The 14,568-nt window shown below is 42.0% G+C and overlaps 1 protein-coding gene across 2 annotated transcripts in view; it reads right to left on the bottom strand.

Annotated features, from left to right (window-relative positions):
* Window positions 1–14,568, bottom strand: part of marchf8 (membrane-associated ring finger (C3HC4) 8) — an 84,669-nt gene that overhangs the window by 47,012 nt on the left and 23,089 nt on the right. For both annotated transcript variants that reach the window (XM_074645859.1, XM_074645860.1), the window contains exon 2: window positions 12,205–12,407. In XM_074645859.1, the coding sequence (XP_074501960.1) occupies window positions 12,205–12,306 (102 nt within the window). In that variant the 5' untranslated portion in view covers window positions 12,307–12,407. The remainder of the gene's footprint in view (window positions 1–12,204; window positions 12,408–14,568) is intronic.

Genomic DNA, 14,568 nt, shown 5'->3' with positions numbered 1-14,568 from the left:
AGCTCCCTGGGAGACCAACAGCGGTCTATACGTTTTGTATTCAGTCAGAGTGCTTCGAGTGGTCAACAGAAGCAACGCATCAGATCCTCTTCCACCAGCCACTAATACTCCATTGTCCTCGCTCAATTCTGTATCTTATTGCGTAGCAGTTTCAGCTTTCAATCATGTGGCTGGCTTCGTTTCCATGTGAATGTGTGTAAGTTGGATGACACACACAAACAGATTTACACGCTGTGAGCACGCTCAACAAGTTTCCTGCCAATCCAAGAGAAAAATCCTTTCCCCTTGCCCAGATCTGCACACTTCCTGGAGTCGGTGTGTGCAGCCTTAAACACAGCGGACTCTGTTCAGCGTCAACAACTGAGGATGACTGTCATCTCCGTCAAATCACACCAACATACCATTTAAAAAAAACACACACACACAGACAAGTCTCGAGTATGCACTTAAAGGCGACAGTTTGCCAACACTATCAGTTGTCACGATTGACTGCAGTGCTTTGAAGATATCGCTCAACATGCGCTGCTTTAACAGATTCGTAATGTGACGACGCCGTCAGAGTGAAGAGACGAATGTGTCCAGACACTCCCCCCCGATCCAATAAACTGAGCTACTGCAACCCTGACCTCAACTTGTTTTGGTAAACAACACTGAAACAAACAATGGACGTATGTGTAAGTAAAGCATTCCCGAACATTAGTGCTAATAAAAGCGGTGTGTGTGCGCGCTTCTCTGTGTCTGTGCCAAAAAAGCAATTACAGTCAATTTGAGTTTGTTAACCTTAAACGGGTTATGGTTAAGAGATGCCCTCTGTTCCATGAAAACTTATTAAAAAGGAGTCCTTGTGGTGTGAAGTGAAACGATAAAAACAACGCTGATTAAAGTAGGTGACGGTGATGACTCATTCTCTCTGCCTGCGTGTCCCCCATGCTCCTCTTGTCTCAGTGGCCTGAGATTTTCGTGTTTCACATATAGCACCATCATAATCTATTAGCAACCCTGAGGGAGGCCACAGCCCTGCAAGAGGAACAAAAGTGTGTTCGTGCATGCAAGCATTCAAAAGACACGGCCTGATTGCTGTCATCCCCGGCAGCGTGACCTGAGGCGACGGATAACGGGGTAGCCACCCGCCTTCGTATGCATGTGTGGAAGTTGCCGTGGGTTCAAATAAACACATCAATCAAAATGACAGAGGACTGACAGCTCCTGCTCTTACAAATAGGCTTCACCTCGATTTCACAGAGAAGACATTTTTCTGAGTCAGGCGCACCTGCAAAAGCCTTTGAGATCAGGACATTGGTTTAGTTTGCGGATGGCACTGGTCCTCGGAGAGACCACTACCTGAATACTCATTGATGAAGCAAAGTGGGAAACCACAGCGCTCCTGCCACATAAGCCATCTGACAGCTCTGACAGAAGCAAAGCTGAGGCATGTTGGGGTTAACAGCAGGCTGTTTCTCCACATTCTGCCTCTGCTGCTTCGGTCCTGCCAATAGTACTCGTTTTGCTCCGTTTCTACGGCAACAACATACTCCTTTCTCCCTTCCTTCAAGTTGTTTACAACAGAGCGTAATTGTGCTCTCTTTCACCTTATCTTTTTATTCTCTCACCTGGACCCTGTGTCTGTGCTTGTTCAGTGTGCTCTACCTGTATTCAATTTCTCCTCTCGGTAGACAGAGGTGAATGTCAATGCCGGGCTGCAGTGCTCTGCTCTCTGCAGAGCTCAGTGAAAGCCTCATCAGGAGACCATGGTGCTAGTGCATTCAAGCAGCTGTGCCATCCACAGGCTGAGGAGGGATAAGATAAGCACCGTGAACACAATTTCTTGGGTTCAAAAGTGGCTTATGACCCGTGATATGACTCAATTATCTCTATCGGTTACTCTTTTGTCTTGAACTGGTCCAGAGGTGCAATAAAGGCAAAATAAAAAAAACACTTTCCAGGGTCAAGAGGGAACATTTGCAATAGCAATTCATTTACATAAACACCTCTATGTCTAAAAATGTCTAAGCACTGATCTAGAGACAGCAGATTTCATCTCTCTAAGCACGCATCATACGATGAATCTTTGTTGAGACACTTGCTGTTCGCCTGCTGAAGATGGATCATAAGATTTCAAAATGTGCTCTGGGCTTTAAGCTGCAGACATTTCCAAGCAACAAACATCTGGTATTCTACTCTGCCCGTGGGAGCTCTTTGTGAATGCTGTCTTTCTTCTTTCTTTTCAACATAACAGAGAATAGATTCTCCCCCTCCTGTAAAGTACAATAGGAAAAAGTAGCAGGTTTGTCCATTAGTTAAATGTTCTTGGAGAACAGTGGGGCTCCCACCTTTGATTTACAAACAAAGCTGATTGAGTTCTACTGATCTGTTCATCATTTGATTCAAAGATTAACATTTTTGAAGGAAAGATGTGGGATGAAAGCTTATTTGTCTCTTTAGCAGCTCTCCGATGACAATATTATACAACTGATCTCACACGGTTACAAAATGTAGTTAGCGATTGACACAGATGCAGATCAGCGCAGCACAGGTGGGCAACAAATATCCCTGAGAATCATCATTTGGAGGGAAAAAAGACAATTTTCACAACTGATTAAAGTTGTAAATGATGTATTGCCTACATAAAACGTGCATGCAGGCAATTATAGCGAGGACTGTTTCCTATCCTGATCCAGATCATTTCATATTATCTTCCAATAACACATTCTTATTTGATTTCAATAATTCTTTTATATCACACAGCTGCACCGTGCACACTTAAAAGGGATCAAAAGCAATTCCGCTTATTGAAGACGTGCTTCAAAAGTGAATGAAAAAATGTTGTGCAGCTTTTAAAGCTTTGATGGTTTCATTTTCTGAAACAGCACAAACCAATTCAAATGTCATGGCCGTCACTAATATGAAAACCAAAAGCACAGAACATCCTACACATTTGGAAGAATAGTCATTATTCTGCAATGCAGTGTTTTTGTCTTAGTGACCTGTGAAAACTTTCTTTCTTCTTAGGTACCTTTTTATCATACTGGTTTTGTTTAAAGTAACTCTTGAAACCACTTCTCTAAACACTGGTAGTGCAAATATTACAAGGGGCCATTGGACTGCTTTCATTTTCCATTTTAAAATAGTTTTAGCTGCACCTTAACTTTTGAAAACATGTGCCTTGCTGACACAAGATGTGAATAATCTCCACCTGTGACACTCATTTGGCAGCCAAACAGACACCCTGCAATGTGATAATTTACTCAAATGATGGGAATTACATCCGGCTAAATTTAACTGACCTCTTTTAATTCAAATGTGTCTAAATCAGGTCTTATTCCAGTCTCTCTGACTGACCCTGGACATGCCAATTATAGCCTCCATTCTTTGGCTCTCCTGTCTACAGTATAAACAACCAGAGTAAATCGGTCCTGTTTTGTTCCATCCGGAGAAAAAGTCCTCAAAGTCTAAATCAAAGGAAATGACTGGTTACTCCAATGTGCCATTTAAGGCTCTCAGTAAAGTGGTGCAAGGACACAGTCAAGTCATTCTGGTCATACACAAAAAACTGATGCAGAAACAACAGCTTGAGTCTCATTTAAATAGTCTTTGCCATCATTTCCTATCCAACATTGTACTCAATACCTTAATTGTTGAGACCTGGGAACATGGGGAAATAAGTCACATTAGCCAAACTTACTTGCTGGAAAACAAAAGTGAATGGTAAAAGAATGGTCTTCCATTAACCAACTCTCTGCTTCAACTTTGACCTGCCCTACTTGCTATAGTTGTGCATTCAAACCATTTTCCTGTGTTATACTAAGGCATTATATCAAACATTGTAAGGGGGCGCTCATTCTTAGCTTGTTTACAACCTGTTTGATCATCCGACCACTGGTTTCTTGGCCCGCCAGACTTTGTTGTACTGATGTTGCCGTGTTTCCAGAATTGAAGAGTAACTTTGGTGAACGTATTGCTATCATAACCAATAGAAATGATGAATAAAACTCTGTAAATAAGACCCAAGTTGTATTAAACCGGATTTATCCTTTGACCAGCCACATTCACGGCTCTGTGAGACACAGCGGTGCTTTGGGCTAAATGCTAATGTCAGCATGTTAACATACTGATGTTAAACCGGTATAATTTGTACCATGTTCACCATCTCTAGCTCAGTGTTTTAGCATGTTAACATTTTCTAATTGCTAATCAGTGAACACAAGTTAAGCTGAGGCTGATAGGAATGTCATTAGTTTTGCAGGTTTTTGGTCATAAAACAAAGTATTGGGCAAAAATTCAATTGACCTAATGATGGCGCTAGATGAAATCTGGATCACCAAAGTCACTAGGATCGACAAACCGACATTGCCATACCTAGAGGCCTGCTTCTAACATGGCTAAAAAGTTCTTCCTCATACACAGGCAAGGTGACTGTCTAAAATGCTGCTGCTTTTCACAACAAAAGAATACACTAGCACGGGTTGACTGGAGGTGGTGATCCCACTGTGTGTGCGCCCTATAGCTCATGGCAGCAGAATTACAGTGTAAGCAGTCACGGCATTTTATACAGACGAGACGAAAAGGTCTGTAATTGAGTCAACATCTGCAGCCGTTGGGCATCTGCCTCCCCAGACAGCAACAAGGAGGAGTTCACAGTGTGGCCACACTAGTGAATCCATAGGCGGAGAGATTAACTGCGCTAATCTTCCACTGGATAACACCATGAGAGGATGATGGAGGAGGATGAAAAAGAGGAGGTGGTGGGAGCAGGGAGTGGAGGAGAAGTTGGAGAAAGACATTTAGGGAGCTGGGGATTGGACAAAAATAAGATGCAGTCTCATTGTAAGAGATTCTGGTGTGTATTTGTGCCTGAAAGTCCTCCTCCTTCAAATGAAAACAATTGGGAATCTCATCATCATATCTTACTGGAAAGCATCTGACTGCCCACTATCTTTCACTGAATGCACTAGAGACCACATACTGGTAACCACAATGGAGTGTGACAGAGCTATGAGTCCTGTCAGACTCATTATACAACTGGGGTGTATGGCAGCATATGAATAGCATACATCAGGCAGCCATTGTGCGTCAGACTCCACAGAACCAGGCGACAGGCTGTGGTGAGAGGAACGTGTGCAGTGTCTCCTCGGGATGATGAATATGGCCGCCGTGGGAGAGCTCAGAGAGCCTCCACCATTGATCTGACTGGCAGTGGCTGAATGTTCAGGGCCATGTGAGTCACAGGAGTCAAATCAGCATGTCACAGTCTCAATTAAGCGGTGTCCTCAGACACCCCGCAGAGACACACCTTCCAGTTAACAGTAGTGCGACAGAAGCACAGAGCAAAGACTAAGGCAGCAGCGTCTGAAAGAGGAGAGAGGACCGGCAGATGCGGCCTCTCACGTGGTGATTTCATTTCTCCCTCCTGGAAATAACTTCATCTGTGTTTTTTTTTTTTTTGTTCATCTCTGTCTGTCTGCATGTCTGCCTCTGGTTATCTGCTGGCTCTTCACACGTGTCTCTGTGCACTATAACCACAGTCGCTCCGACAACAGAGCTATTCAAAATCTGAGAAATGGTAACTGTGTGCAAAGAATTTAATTGGTTCCTTTAAATTCATTCTGGCAAAATTGGTGCCTTTCACAGCAGCAGAGAGCTTTTTTTGTGTTCAAGTGCACTTTCTGTTCCTGCAGTGTGTGACAGGCTGAACAAATGTCTGTAGGTTAGTGGCTATACATCTGTCGGATTAGGTTATACAAAAGCCCACATAAAATGTAAATCATGAGATTATCATTTGAAAATGTGTTTTACCTCAAAGAACATCGGAAAGCAGCTTGCTGAGTCTTCTTATTTAAAGTGTTAATTTTGAGCTGTGGAAAGTGTGTCTATAAGTGTGTGGGCGGAGGTAGCGAAGGGCGATGGGGCAGGGGTTAATTAGAAGACACCCGTCTCCTCTGAATGTCTCTCCAACTGCTAATAGCTGCTGTTCTGAAACCAAGAGCTGAAATACACACAGTGCCCCCTCACCCTGGAGACAAAGCAAACTCTCCTTCGACTATCATCCAACATTATGCCATGACGAGGAGAATATAGAGCAGGTAAGGGGACTGTAATTATTTCCTGCCATGCCTCTCAGAAGTCTATTTTCTGCTGCTATGGGTCAATTGTAATCGCATATATAAAACTTATACAGTTTCACAGCTCCCACAAGAAAGTAAAATAACCCCTGGAGCCATCACAGGGGCTAATGATATGAGAGAAGGTGAAACAAAGTCCTTCCTTACAACATTCAAGGCCCTCAAAGGGTCGGCCGTCATGTCGGCGCTTCCACATTTAATTATGTTTTTTAGCACTTCAACCTCAAGTGGCTCAGCGCAGCAGGGTCCTCCAGGGGACCCGTGCAAGTCCTGCACAGACGGGCTGACTAACAACACCAGCTGCTGGCATGTGAGTGTATTTGTGTGTACCTGCACATCTTGGCATGTGTGTTTCCTGAAAGAGAGGCTTAGATAATGAGTCAGAGAGTCAAGAGGCGGAAAAATAACAGCAGCAGGTTAATGGGCTGCTGTAAATATACTGTGGATCCTGCAGGTCAGTGCTGAAAATCAATTAATCAAATAGTCAGGCGTTTTTCAATCAAAAATGGCAAACGTTTAGCGGTTTCAGCTTCTAAAATGTGAGAATTTGCTGCTTTTCTCTGTTATATATCATTGTAAATTGAATATTTGGGGGTTTTGGAGTCTTGGTCACACAAAACAAGCAATGTGCAGATCTAACTTTGAATTTTGGGAACTTGTGATAGGCATTTTTTACTATGTTTTGACATTAAATGGACTAAAAAGATCTAATCTCTAATCTGCTAATGAAATTGATCAAAACAAGTACTGCCTACTACCAGAACACAGAAGCACCACAGAAAAAAAAAACATTTGACCTTTAACTTTCTGCACTTCTAAGTCAGTAATGACTTTGTAATTACTGTATATCAGCAGCAAAAGACGGGATGTTTGAAGAGTTTGTGAAATCTTTCTGAATTCCACGAGCGGCATATGCAAAGTAGGTTAGTTTGCTGACACACAACATTCATACCTTTATGAAAACGTCTGCCAGAATAGAGAGAAGCCCATTTTGCCTAAGTGTTATCTTCTCTCTCCAGCTTCTGCTTTGTAGACAGGCCAGGGGAACCTGCTTGGCCTCAGAACATCTACACCAGGATGACTGTATGTGTGTGTTTATATGAAGGTGTGTGAGAAAGACAGAAAATATCTGCACACGTTTACATTTGTGTAACCTGAATATTAACTGGATTAACACTGGATCATTTGTGTATGTAGCGTACGTGTGCCAGTGAAAACACAGAATCTTTTGCATTTGCACCTTTTAAAGTCTGCAAAATAAACCAAATCACATGTTGCTTCCAACTAGAAGTGGCCACCTTAAGTTTATTCCTTATGTACTCGAGTCACACATGTAAACACTCCTTTTCCCGATAATTCAGCATTTCATGCCTAGTTTACTCAGCCCCCTAGGCCTTCTGGGTGATTATCATAGCATTTCCATTTTCAAGTCCCTAGGCACGGCAATCTGGATGGGAATGATTTGGACAGTTTAGATCCACCAAATGTTTGGAAAAGGTTTCTCTGCCTCAAGGCTGAGAAACATATTTTCAAATATTTTTCAAACACATTTAATCAAACAGTATTTCTTTGGAAAATATTTTAGAGATTAAGTAATGCTGGGTGGAGTAAACAGGCTACACTGCTATCTGCCATCTCAGCCAAAATGCTTCAACTGCACCAAAAGTGCAAGAACGCTGGTTCAAGTGAACGAGTTTTGTCACTATACTAGAAGTGCTTAGTTGAATCAGCAAATACAGACACATTAGACAGTGCCCCGTCTAGCCTGGAGGCTGTGTTGAAAGTTTTCGCGTTGGTGGTCAATGTTTGGTGGAGCTAAGCTTTGTGGAGACCAAGAGGAGCTCTGCGGCGGCGGCTGTTATCAAACCGCCAAACATCAGAGACACGGCTGGTCTTCACTGTCCTTGGACTCCGACATGCGCTTATTGAAGGACAAAGCTTCCAGCGCTCCCTGTGCTTTCATAAAAAATACATGCAGCATCAAAAGGGCGGTTATCAAGTATCACAGTGTTGAGTGCGTGCACAGTCAGAGATATACTGCTAAATATAATACTAGCGAGTATGAGCGAGGTCATGCACGTTGGTGTGAATACATGTGTTAATGTGAAAATGAAAGCTACAGCTGTGTCCAATGAAGCTTTGATACATTTCTCAGCTCTGCTGGATGTACAGTAATCACATGCTGATCATGTAAATGACTTTATTTACAGTAAAAACACCGCCAAGTGACATTGCTGATGGGGTTAAAGATGTATGATAATCAACAAACAACGGAAGCTCAGTATGCATTTCCCAGATATACCACAAAAGCCAACCAGCCTGCCAACCTGTGCCAGAGCTTACTTTATTGTCAACTCGTGCATAATAATCCATTCGCTGCTCGCCTTATCAAAAACCCCAGACTCAAATATATCAGACTGTATTATTTGCCAAAGCTGAGAACAGTCAAGGAACTTTTCTTTTTCCCCCCTGCATAATAAAACTCTTGCTATCCAAGTCGTTTCACGCTGTTTTAAGAATAACTCTTAAAACTCAATTTATCTACCCAAACAGCAGATCTCAAGTGGAGGACCCACAGTGCACTGACAAATTGCCCACAAGCACATACCCAAAGAGGATTGCGAAGAAGACAAATGAACTTGAGTGGAGCTGGAGGAGAGAGGCCAGTGAGTGGCCAGCAACAGTTAAAGATGTGTTGCTCTCTAAAGGAGCAGCTGACCAACTCTGAATTCTAAGTAGAGGAAAGTTCTGCTTTTTTTCTTGAGGCGCTAAAAGACCAGTTGTGTTGTCTAAGAGGGCCAGATGGGCTTGTGCTCTGTGACTAAACTCTGGGCACACACGCACATACACACACACAAACACCTCCAGGACTTTCGAGCTAATCAGCATTCAAAGTAAACACTCTCACTCACTCTTTCCTCTTTTCCTACACTCTGTTTCTCCTTTCTCTGCTCTGCTGATGGTTCCACAGGGAGGACGGGAGTCGCTGCCGTTTATCCACTTATTCCTCAGGGGGAAATAGGAGGCTCAGCCAGCAGGAGACAGACAGAGGGAGAGAGTGATGCTGAGCAGAGAGATGCCAGGTTGGATCTTTACACTGTTAGCAAACATGGCGGCAGGGAAACCAAATGCACCCCAGACATTACACAGCTTACAGTTTCACTTTTATTCTCCAGCAGACTAAGGTAACCTTGCTACGACTGCTCTCAAAGTTTAAACCATTTAATCCTATTACACATGCATTCTACAAAAAGGTATCTCAGCTACACAAACTCACACCTTTATTTGACTTTGCAGGAAATGAGACCAGCTCAGAGTGAACCCCAGTTCACTTTCACTTCTGCAATGACAATGCATTATTTTGAGTTTCATAGTGAACACAGCTATAATAGCAAATGAATCTTCAGCGAGGTGTGTGTGTGTGTGTGTGTGTGTGTGTGTGTGTGTGTAATGTAAAAATACATGTCGGCGCCAGTTCACAGCTTGTTTGTACTATCACTTCTACAACACAAGAGGCTGAAGCGCAGCACCATATGCAGCACGAAGCAGCCTCTTAAGAACACCTGTGCTGCTGCACTTAGCGCCCAGGGTCTATTGTGAGCTGATAAGGCCGAGGAGAAAGGGCAGGCCATGGACATATTGTCTTAGCACCTCGCTTTGTTCCACAGTTCAGAAAAAGCAACTGTACTCTGAGAGCACTTCACTGTGGTGTTTGATGCTGCTGGAGTACAGAGACAGAGAGGGGGGAGAAAGTAAAGATTGATGGGCTGCATGTGAGACTGAGAACTGATTTGGTCATGAGCGCACACCTGACTTTCTTTGACAAATCAAAAGTGATAACAACCTCAGACATACAAAAAAATCAGATAATTCGTAATGACGTCTAGATGTGAGAGGGGTTAAGGACTTCTGGGAGAATTCTTTGGATTCTGAGAAAACGTCAGAATTCAAAGAACAAAGTCAAAATCCTCAAATCAGAAATCTGTGATAGACTCGGATGAACTTCTAAGATGTGGCACTAACCCTCTTCTGTATAAATAGTGGCCTCATAGATTGCTTGATGCCTTTATTTTGGAAAGATTTTTATGACTATCCTTCAAAGCAGCAGAGATAATGAATAAAAGTCCTCTCAGTTGGGGATTTTATCGATTCGTTTTGTAAATTTGTAGTAGAAACGATTTACAAAACCAATAAAGATTCCAAATCCTGTATTTGATCCGCTACTTAACTGCAAAACCAGGCAGTTTCAGACACAAATGGAAAAGCAGACCGAACTCTGACCAGCCTCATTGGATGCAAAACCTCTGCTCAACCCACAGGCAGCATAGAAATAATTTATTTGTGAGAGAAACGTTGTAATGCAGATTGACACCCCTGGCATTAGGAAATTAACTTTCTGATTGTTCTCTGGTAAATGACTACAAGATAGCTCTGGTAACTTTCTCCACCCGCCAACCCTCTTTAACTTTTGTCATTTAGAATTAAAACCTATTTGCTTTTGTCTTTATCTAGTTGACATTTCCGCCGATATGTCTGCATTCAGTAGGTTCTTGTAGTTTTTTCTATGAAACAAAGAGTTGTTTTTTAAAGTTACAAATTTCACACTGTCAAACCTAGTTTAAAAACAATGACACAATAAACCAAAAAGGAACAGACAAGATAATAAAGTTTTTAAGGCATCTGGCAAAAAATGTTCTTCCAGTGGGTGTGTGAGTGACAGTAAGCAGAGCATAACTTAATGTGGCGCTGATATGAAAGCAGTCAACTCTGCCACTCGCAACAATGATAAAACAAAAACTGTCACAAGACCAAATTGAGGTTTTGTTTGCTGTAGTAAAAACTGAGGGAACTATTTTTCAATGTGTATAAAAATGAATGATAGACTATGACTTATTTTTCTGGAGGGAAGAAAAACAGGCCATCAGTATTAAATGTATGCAAACACTCTCATGAGTGTATTTTCATTATTCCTGGCAGTCTACATGCACACTTCAAGATAATGGAGAACTTCTCAGCAAGTCCTCCAAATTAAACAACAAAATACATCCTCAGTCCATTCCCTACAGAACGACACATAGAAGTGTTTCATGATCTGAACAGAAACTCAGTTGTGAAATCAAGCTTTTTCCAACTGCGGCTTTTATCCAGGGTTAAGTCCTTTTTATCACCACACGTCTTGACTATTGTAATGTACTTTACGTTGGTGTTGGCCAAGCCTCTCACACTGCCTGCTTTTAAATCAAACCTCAAAACGCACTTTTATTCCTTGGCTTTTGGCTCGACATGAGTCGCCTTTTTCCTTTCCTATTGGGCTTAAAGCTTTTATTATTTTAATATTCTGTTGGTTTTAAATTGGTCTTAGTGTTTTATTATGTTGTTTTTATATATAATTGTACAGCACCTGAAATCAGTTGAAAGTCACTGCTGAAAAATGAATCTGCTTTATGATGTGACAACGTGATGGTTAAGGTTTGGTTAGGTTTAGGCACGAACGCGTCCTGGTTAGAATTAGGTCAACATAATGGTTTGGGTCAAAATGACTTCTTCCTGAATGTTAGGGGACTTTTGTAGTCATGGTTACAATAATAACAATGTGGTTAAGGTTTGGGAATGACTACACTCATGGTTAAAAGAAACTAATGTTGAGTGTCAATGAGAAACAGGAAACAAGTGCAATGTTTTCTTGAGCCATCCATCCACCCCGACCTCCTCCGTCTGCGAACTTTGTTGCTCTATATCAATGTCACCCTACTTCCTCTTTGCTCCCGATGGACAAGACTCAGCTACTAGAACAGTCACTTGAAGCTAAACGAATGTCTTGTTTGGCCATTTGCTGAAATTACTTGGGATCTATTTTTTACTTGGTAAAACAAACTCGACCTTTTCAATATTACTCCTCTGTCTCTCTCTACTCTACTGGACTTGTTTGTGCAGTAAATAAAACAAATGTGTGACATAAGATTAGTCTGCACGTCAGTTTGCAGAGCTAAGATCAGAATCCCCCCTTGCTGTTGTAGAATATCTCTGTGATGAAACCACCCCATAATCCTCAGCTGTGTCCCCAGCCTTTTAACTCTTCACATACCTGCTTGTCCTTGTCTTTGTCCTTCGCTTTCCCACTGCCTGACACCCGCGATGAGGTGACATCCCGGGGGATGACGGAGATTTGGTGCAGTGGCATGTTCATCCCAGCAGAGCCAACCAGGGTCGCTCACACACACACTTCCTGTCCTGCTGCCAGAGCAAAGGGCATGATGGTCTGAACTGCAACACCTTCCCTGCGCTGCCCTACAGAGGACACACAGAGGACAGAGAGAGATTAGCTACGAGATCATACAAATCACATTCAAATAAGAAAACATACTATATACAGTATATACTGTAAATATCACTGCTTCTGGAGAAAGTCCACAATAACAAACAAGAAATGAAAGTCATGAAAGTTGCACAGCTGCATCACATTACATATAAATAGACTGTATTAGTTTTATTTCTTACATTTTCTGCTGTATTTGTGTATAAATAGTGAAACATTATTTCTTACAGTTGTGAACTGTTCTATTATAATATATTTTGAGTGATTATCACTAGGAATGCACCAATACCGGATCGGATATCGGGCCGAAACTGACTCCAATAGCTGGATCGGGTATTGGTGATGATCGGGTCCATCAATTCAATTCTATGTTTATATACTATATACATTATATACTGGAGTTTGAATTCCTGTTTAAGGAAGCAATTTGTTGCTGCATTAAAAAGGTTTACACCTGAATTGTAATTCCTGATTTTTAAGATTTTTTTGCTGGTGTCAGCATACCAGCTGTTTGCTGAAACATAAAAAAATGATCCCAGTCACTTCCACACAGTGAGGCATACAGCTTATTAATCAAACACTGGTATCAGATCGGTACTCGGTATCGGCCGATACCCAAAGCCCAGGTATCGCTATGGAGACTGAAAAAGTCTGATTGGTGCATCCCTAATTATCACTAAAGATTTATAGAAATAATAATAATTTAGAGACACCTGGGTTGTTTTTCTTGTATTTTGGGTTCCTTGGCAGCTTTATTCTTTGTTAAATTGACCAAATGAAAAGTCAGAGTTATAGCTGAGTTTGTGCTGAAAAAAAGGACAGCAGGCATGTGAAGTAAGGACAGTTTTCAAAGGTGTTAAACAAAAGACACAAATGGATGCACAGAATATCTGCAAAAAAAAATCAAAATGGTTAATTTGGTTTATTTTGGGTAATTCTTTCATAGTTTTTAAATCACATTAAAACCCTACAAAAGCAGGCCTGTGAACTTTTCCTGGTATTGACCTACAGTACACTAAGAAACTTAGAGCTACTCTCAAACCACCAAAGGCACAGTCGTCTCTTGTGATTTTCCACAGGAGAGCAGAAGTTTGTCTCAGAATAGCACGAGCACAGAGTGTAATAAATTATCCCAGAGGTGATCGCTGAAGTGCGTAATAAATCACTACAGGGCTGAATCTGCGTGTGCAGGAATTCACTTATTTCCGAAGACCGCCATGATTTCCACAAAAGAGAGAGCAACTGTTCGTGTGGTTCCCCGTCGTTCTTGGACAGATTCAGACAGACAGAGTCGTGAAAGCAGTAGCAGTATGGGGCTGTCCTGGGGGGTTACACAAGAGGGTTTACATAAGGGTTGTTTTAACTTCAGTTAATGCCGCCATCTGTACTGCCACTGACAGCAATTAAGCTTTAGCTCCTTCTCACCACTAGGCCGTGTGTTTGTGTGTGTGTTAGCATGCAGCCCCGTTTGCCAAGCAAACCCTCAAGCTCCGCAGTATGAAAATTACAGGATTAAGAAACCAAATAGCAAGCAGACAGATGGGAGGTCAGTGAAATGGCAGTAATCAGAAACCAGCATTGATGGCGGGAGGAGGGGGTTGTAGGCTTTGGACTGAGAATGCCACACGGGTCCACTAAGAGGCTTCAGACCAGCACAGCCAGAGCTGCCACCTCAGTTCATCTCTCTCTGATAAGTATTTATCAAGATGGATGCTCCTATGATCTCACAAACACAAACAGTCAGTGGTCATATGAGCTTCTTGTGCAACAGCTGGCAGTCTCAGCTCGATGCCAAAGAGGGAGGGGGGGGATCATGTTTTAATAAGGACCAACCAGAAAGCACCTCAGCACTCATTAAATACATTCCTCCAGCAAACTAAATTGTAAACTAGTCCCTGACACGGTGGAAGAATCAGGGACGCAGTCGAGGGTGAACAAGAACCTCACAGGAAAAAATGATTTAAAACAAATAGGATAATTATTGTTGATTTAGAGCATTAGTCACCACTTTATGTTTGCTCACGTCACAGATAAACACACAGAAAGACTGAATATGAAAACAACTCCTACTTGATGCTGATGCCTTTTGATATCCAGTAATATCTTATTGGTAACACTCTAAACTAAAATGAT

Source organism: Sebastes fasciatus, chromosome 9, assembly GCF_043250625.1.
Source record: "Sebastes fasciatus isolate fSebFas1 chromosome 9, fSebFas1.pri, whole genome shotgun sequence".
NCBI classification, from domain to species: Eukaryota; Metazoa; Chordata; class Actinopteri; order Perciformes; family Sebastidae; genus Sebastes; species Sebastes fasciatus.
Note: the sequence above shows the minus strand (reverse complement) of the source record. Positions and strands in the feature narration are given on the sequence as shown.